General features: G+C 41.9%; 1 protein-coding gene across 1 annotated transcript; it reads left to right on the forward strand.

Annotated features, from left to right (window-relative positions):
- The first annotated feature begins 3198 nt into the window (after nt 1-3198).
- Nucleotides 3199-4685, forward strand: LOC118476057 (uncharacterized). Its single transcript, XM_035964108.1, has 2 exons — nt 3199-3733; nt 3873-4685. The coding sequence occupies exons 1-2, from the start codon at nt 3682-3684 to the stop codon at nt 4160-4162; spliced, it is 342 nt and encodes a 113-aa protein (XP_035820001.1). The 5' UTR covers nt 3199-3681; the 3' UTR covers nt 4163-4685.
- The last annotated feature ends 3116 nt before the right edge of the window (nt 4686-7801 follow it).

Raw genomic sequence — 7801 nt, forward strand, 5'->3', positions numbered from 1 at the left:
TGCATACCACGTCAATATTTCAAAAGAATACAGGAGCATATAGTGGTTGGAAAAAATGTCCTGCATGTGGTATGAATTGTGGTTAATAAATTGTAAAATAGCTTTACGCATAACGTTTGGCAGATGAATGCATATATAGATATGTAAAAATGTACATGTAGATTTAACTATTGCAAGAATTGATGCGCATATTCATATAGAAGAAGCACACAATTACTTGATATTTACAATATAGCAATGCCACATGGAAATAACATAAGACAACACTCATTAAAACAAATTTCTGTAAATATGTTCGTGTTCACCAAAAAATGCATTGAAAGATTTTTTTGTATAACCGGGAAATGAAGTATGTTCAAAACATGGATAGAGGAACAGGGGCCTACGAGTATAACACAACAATTTTTTTGGAAGAAATAAAGATGTCACTTCAGGTGCTTAACAAAGGAAGCACTAAAAGTATAACATTTTTTATAAAAATGACGGAATTAGATTTTTTTTCACTCTTGGTGGGTGGGTGGGTGGATGGGGAGGCTACAATGTAAAGCAGGTAGGCATGTAAGAATCAAAGGTTTTGATAGAGTTGTTAGATCTTCAGGTTAAACAAATTGTAGTAAATCTCTGTTTCAAACTTGAAGATTTCTATTGGATTATGTTCCTCATAACACTGAACACATTAGCTTAAGTGTCAGCATGTTAATCAATAAGAACAATGAATGGGAATTACCTGCAACAAAGGTTATCAATGTAGTAAAACTACCTTGGAGACAATGGTGTAGAAACCATTATCAAGACAATACGTTGTAAAAGTTAGCCACTCCAAACGGGACACTTTCAAGTGAAGGTCGTTGCAGTATTTAGCATCTGGAAGCAACAGAGCCTCATATCTCATAGCAAGGCAGAGAAGAACACAACACATGCTCTGCATTTGTGATGTTAGCAGATGAAAAAAAACTTAAAAGGATGCATTCAAGTTGAGTGATACAGATGATGAATGCACGTTGGATGATGAAAGATGAACTCGGCATGAGAAGAAGTCGGCGACAGCGAGGCTCCATTTCTTCCCACCATCCAGCGATGCACCCGTCTGATAATGCCTCCATCGCGTTCGATTGTAGCAGCTAGCAGGCGCCTAGCCGTGTAGCGTGTGGCGAGCCAATTATGAGAGCAGAGACATTAACTCAAATGAAATATAAACATCAATTATGTCCCATAACTAGGAAAACGAGATCAGAGGCACGTGGAGTTGAAGCAATAAATCAGAGGCACATGTAATCATTGGAAGGGTCGTTACATTATGGGATAGCTAAACCACATGTCGACAAATTTGATTTTGAAGCATATGCATTCACGTAGTAATCCTTGGAGGTGAATGAGGTGAACTATTATTTGATTAGTAGAAAGGTAGTTAAACAACGCGTGTGTGCACATTTATATATGCATTATTTTTAAACATCATTTTTTAAAACCAGTTAGTCAGTCGTAAACAACAGTTCAGGATAGCGAACCTACATGTACATTAATTTTATTTGGAACATATATAACCATGTAATCATTTTTAGAGGTGAATGAGGCGAGTTATTACATTCTCAGTACCAAACTGGTTAAACAGCCATATGCACATTTTGACCTGCATCATTTTTAGACATCAGTCAACTACAAAGAACATTATTTATTTTATGTCTGTATGCAGACAACATTTAACAGGAACATACCTATTTTATTGTGGGCACCGCTTGTCAACAGCGATTGCATTTTCAAAATTGTATTGTCATAAATTTGATTAAAATCTGCAAATGTTGCTTCTATTCCACCAAGTTCAGGAATCCTTGAGGCCGAAATGACTCAATCCAATCATTAACAGGACCAACATGAATAAAGTCGAGGCCCTGCGGGTGCTGAATTACAGTTAGGACTTAGGAGCGTGTGGAAGGAAACAAAAAAGGAACATTTAGAATAACCTTTACCTGCACAAAAGGTTGCTGGGCTTTCTTTGAACTCATTTTCTGAACCTGAGATGTTTGACAAGGGAGGGGCCACACTCAAGTCAGATGTAGATGGAACAATAATAGAACCAAGAATTCCCTTTATTGACTGCAGACAGCACAAATAAAAAGGTGTAGTTATAGAAATATACGTTGGTGTTTACTGCAACATATAAAGCATTTAAATATCAACCATTGAGAGATATATAGATCACTCCATCACGGAAACATATATGGTAGGATTAGTACCGATCAGGTCATTCTCAATTGGGATCGCTAAACAATGAGCAACTGAATTGTTGGAAATTAACTAATTAAGCATGGTGCCAAATGAAGCAAAAAACTTTTTTTGTCCCACTGCTACTCTGAACTACAGGGAATTTCACAGGAGACAATGACTTCTAATTTGATACTAACTAGAATCTGGAAGCTTGGAATGCACTCAAGTGTGAAATCAGTAATTCTCTTGAGCGCGTGTAAACAACAGGGCCGGTTCAGTTCAATAGCTCTGTGAATCCACAACCACCACTGAGACTCAACGCGGCATCGGCTAAGCCTCTAGGCTTGAGACTGCTGAACTGATGACGACACTGAGGAGGCTACGGAGGCTTACTTGAGGCTGCATCTTGGAGGACTTGCCGAGGAAGGCGTCGGTGAGGGAGTTGGACCACGAGGCGTTGTCCGAGGCTTAGTTGTTCTGGTCCATGACGAGGTGCTGCAGCTCCATCTCCGTAGTCGGACGAGCGCGCGTTCTCCGAGGACGAGAGCCGAGGGCTGACGAGGAGCGTAAGCCGCGTGTGGAAGTCTCCAGAGCTGACGAGAACGAGGAGGGCACGAGAAATCAGGCGAGGGAAAATGAACCAACGATCGACGATCCAACGACTATAATGTTTTCAGTCGACGTGGATACACTCATATGTGCCGTTTCTGTCCTGCTTTAAAGATAAGGAAATATAACAAAGCTGGTTCAAAACAACAGCTCTCGCTATATCCACGTCATCTATTTTTTCTTCCACCGCATGATTGAATCTTGAATATTTACTTTTACACTATATAACAAAGCTGGTTCAAAACAACAGCTCTCGCTGTATCCACGTCATCTATTTTTTCTTCAACCGCACGATTGAATCTTGACGGAGAGCCAGCCTCCAGAAGCTTCGTGTCCTTCAGCCATGGGTGATGGATAAGGCTGGATAAGGCTCCTCTCCTTCCCGGTTCCCACAGCTAGCCCACGTCGGAGACGCCTCCAAGTTCCCCTCTTTCTCATCCTCCTTTTCGAAAAACTAGTCGAAAGCTTGAGAACTCCATATCTGGCTACGCTCCAAGCTCCTCGTCGTACTCAACGACGCCGCCTCTCTCGAGCACACGCCTGCGTCCATCTCACGTACGACGACACGTCTCTTTTTCCTAGCGCCGCGAGGCGAGTGGCACCTTCACTGATACAGCGACACGACTCTGCTACTCAGCGTTGCAAGGCGATAGTTCGCTCCCGTTGGCCGCGTCTCCCACACGCACTACGCGTCCCGAGATGAAGGGACGCTTCGACGGCCGGATGCTGGCGTGCAAGCAAGGCAACGACGACTGTAGAGGCCCGCATGCGAGCGAGGCTCCGACCGCCCGATGCGTGGGAGACAAGGTCGCGACTGTTTTTCCGACTGCTCACACGCGTGGGAGATGAACACTGCGACGAAGGCCCATGGCGGCACTGGAGCGAGGCGAGGGTGGCTACTGGCTATCGTGCGGAGCAGGTAAACCCAACCGCAATCCACCTTTTCGGAAATGAAATTGGGCGATGGAGGGCGGCTCCATGTTCTACTACTCCGCACCCCAAACTCGAATCCACCTGGTTGTCTCCTAGGTCATCATGTCTGCTCTATCCCCGTCTAGCTGCAGTCGTTGCTGCCCCGGGCGACGACGTCCTGTTCTCGTCCATGTCCGTCTCCCGCGTGGCTCCACACCATGGCGAGGTGAACCACGCGCTGCATGCCGCAGCATCCCTATACGGTGGGGACCAAAACGTGCATCGACGATGTGAACATGTACCATCCCGGCGATGGCGACGGAAACGGGAAGAGCGACGCCGCTGTTTTGCTCAGGAGACAGAGGCTTATGGCTGTTTGTGGGACCTTTCATCTGGGAGTGGACTGTTCTGGATGCACAACATGTGTTTGAGGTAATGCCCATTGGATGTCCCTTTTCCTTTTTCTTTAATCAACATCGCTCTAAATCCGAGCGCAGACGCAACAGCATCATCTCCTTTCTCGTCCTACCCTGTCCGCACCTCACCAGCTCCACCCGATGGCTTTTTCCCTTTATTTTTCCCACAACATGCAAGCTGTAGCTAAAGCCACTGAAGATCAGACAGACGCAACACAACAACATCCACTCCCGCCGGCTTTCTCATTGATTTCCCACAAGGCGAAAGCTGAAGCTCAAGCCGCTGTTGGCCAACCATCAACATTTGCGTTTTTACTGTACCTATTTGAAATCTAATGTTTTTTCCTTTCCTTTCAATCACATAAACATTTACCCGTTTTTAGCCTCTCAGAGCTTAGAAATATTCTAAATAATGTCATTTCATTATGCAATATGGATTACATATGATACAACTTCTTCGCCATGCAAAAAATTAACATTTTTAGAGCTTACTTGAACTTGATGACAATATATTATTGGAGGGGACTCATGTGTTCTGTGGCAGAACCACCCGAATTATTCCAGCTTAAGTGCCTAAGTCACGCCTCAGGGGCCGTAACACACTTAAATCGGAATAACCCGTCAGTCCCTCAGATCTAGTCTGATAGAGCCACTTAACCAGGATCAAATTCCACAATCCCACTCGAAGGTGAGTCACAGAAGAAATACAATAAAACAGGAAACCTCAAATTAAGTACTGAGTTATTACATAAATCGGAGTTTTTTAGTAGCAAATAAAGTTCATAAATTAAAGTGCAGCGGATAATCGATGTCGTCGGTAATGAGGAAATGGGCAAGGCCTAGCCCACTACTCCTCATGCTCCTCTCCTGCCGGAGCAACATCCCACTCGACCGTCCAACCCGGTGGCAGGGTGGTAGGCCAAGTCACACCATCAACCAAATCCTGCATGGTACCTGCAAAAATGGTGCCACAAGCAAGGCTGAGTATACTAATACTCAGCTAGACTTAACCGGTGTGAGGCGTCTACTCCTCTACCTCTAGACTATGCAGCTGTTTGGCTGAGGGGTTTGGTTTGCCAAAAGCACTAGCTGTTTCTAAAATCAATTTTTAGCTTTTCAAATTCTACCATTATTAACTTAGCTAGATTTGCTCCTTCTAAGCATTCATGGTAACAATCAGTTAGATCAATCAACAAATTATCTCATATAATCCACATTTCACTTCTTACTCGATGCAGTACAAGGAATCAAGCAGTCTCATTAGCTGCAAGAAGCAGACGATTCGAATCGAGTTTTAAACCTTGCAGGGTAAACCTAAACACACGGCATGTCAGGGTACTCCGACCCCACACATGACAACCGTCCCCATCGATTCCCCGTTCGCGTCTAGGCCTCACCGCCTTGGCATACAATGCTCCACTGACCCCGGCTGCCGCCGTGCAGTGACCGCACTTGTACCCACCATAGCTAGCATGGGAGACCCAGTCTCAGGTCGCATGAGGGATAAAGTCCGCGCCCGGCTTCACTCAGGTACTAGGTTTACCGGTTACCATTTTTCCCGGCATGTGCTTAGTACGTTCAAAAGCTTGACTCAGGTATCCACACATTAATCCTTAATTCATTTTTCCCGTCTCATGGACAAGGCATCCTCCCTGGATCCAAGTCCATAGACCAACATATATCCCATTATCAAGATGAATACAATCAATTCCTGACCTCGCGCGAGTGCTAGAAAAATCACTCGACTTCTACCGAGATCCTGATTAGCAAGCAGCTACTCGACCTAGCATACTAGTATTCATCTCAAAAAGGAATCCTAAGTTCATGCAGCTAGAGGTTTCAAGCAACTCCTACACTTAAGTGCACATTGCAATCCTACAAGCATTAAGTGTAGTAAAGTAGCATATAATAACATGGTTATGCATAAAACCGGGGCTTGCCTTCAATTGCTGGGGCTGCGGGGAGATCCTCAATAGCAGCCTCTGAAGCCTGCTCCTGGTCCTCCTCTTGGACAGGTCCTTGCTCGGGGATGAGCACGTACTCTCCGTCGGCAAGATTACAATCTAATGAATGCAATGCGTAAGATATATGCATGATATGATATGTGCTTTTAGAAATTACAACTTTAAAGGGGTATGATCTTTTGAGTTTAAACAAGTTAACTTTACTTATGTAAAACCCTTGGGTGGTATACTTGGTAAATTGGGTTAAACTTAGCTAAGGTAAGTGGTAGGTTTATTTTTGGGTTTCTACTGAATTATTTTTAAGTCTTAGGGAGAATTGATAAGTTCTCAAGTTAGACTCATTGGGATGAGGTTCATTCCTTCTTTCCTTTTCTTTTATTCTTTTAATGTTTTGGAGTAGGTTTGAACTACAAGTTGCTTTTATAAAATTCCAAAAATTCTGCACAAATTACAGTGGCTTGTTACTGGTGTATGATTCTCTGTCACAAAATTTGAGGGTCATAAAGTGAATGGTTTTCTCTGGACAAAATTACCAAATTTTAGGGCAGAAGGGGTGCTTTGAACTACAACTATTATTTAACAGTGGGTAATTCTATAAAACTCATTTTTGCTGGCTTTTAGGTGTTATAACATGACTTGATACAAATTTCTAGTCATTAATACCTTTTAATTCTTTTCCTATGGTTTTCTTAAGGTTTCTAGCCAAAGGGGTGCTTTCTACTACCACTATATTTGAAAAACATCAAACAACAGAGTTCTTATTTTTCTTGGTTATTATTTTGTGCAAGAGCAATCATTCTGAGGTTTGGCTTCTTTTTGCTTAAGGGAAGGGGTGGTTTGCATTATTTGAATTAAGTGGTCTTTCTCTTTAATCACTAGCAAAAGGTATGAGTTTACTTCTTCTTCATGGGTTTGCATTTTTCTCTGGTGGTTTGTCTCATCATGGACTTAGCTAATTTTTGGTTGCCCATTATCACATTATTTGGGGTTGTTCATGATTTAGTTGGAAAATGCCTTATTATCACTTTGCATTTAATTTCCTTACTTAAAGAGTTGGGCTGGGGTGCTCTGTATTTTTGTAGTGGGGCTCTGGTGGTTATAAGTTCGCTGGATTTTTATTAATCACTTTGGTTATAGTTTTGCAATTCTAATAATTGATTTTCAGTCTACATAAGGTTAATTAAATCATCTTAATTAAAAACTGGTCCAAATTAATGGTCTCTGTATTTTTCCTAGGTTCTCTGTTGCATAAGTAAACTAGGAAAAATATTATTAATCACTGTTCATTAATTCCTAATGCCTTTTTGATTTTCTCTAAGTTTTGGACAAAATAGCTTTAAATGAATAACTACATCATATTTTTCAATGCTGGTGTTCCTACTATTTTTAAACAGTGCCTAAATAAGGTATAAACATCTACAAATTTTCTTAAGCTCAGCACAAAAGAAAAACTAATTTTCCTTAATTAAACAAGGTTTAGTGGGTTTCTGTTTTTAATTTTAAACTCTAAAATTTAGAACAGAAAGCATAGGGTTCACTATTTTTAAATGACAGATCATAATATTCCAGAGCTAGCAAAATTGGTTTGACAACTTTTTATTATAATTTCATCAAGTTATGGATTTTCTAAGTTCTCTGGTCATTTTAAAAAGAATAACAGAATTGATTAAATGGAAATCCACTTTGCACTGGGGT

This window comes from Zea mays, chromosome 1, assembly GCF_902167145.1.
Source record: "Zea mays cultivar B73 chromosome 1, Zm-B73-REFERENCE-NAM-5.0, whole genome shotgun sequence".
Taxonomy (NCBI): Eukaryota; Viridiplantae; Streptophyta; class Magnoliopsida; order Poales; family Poaceae; genus Zea; species Zea mays.

Coding starts and splice junctions, on each gene's coding strand:
- LOC118476057 (XM_035964108.1), top strand. CDS start 3,682: ATGGCGGCACTGGAGCGAGGCGAGGGTGGCTACTGGCTATCGTGCGGA. Junction 3,734..3,872: donor CTGGCTATCGTGCGGAGCAG/GTAAACCCAACC, acceptor ATCCCCGTCTAG/CTGCAGTCGTTGCTGCCCCG.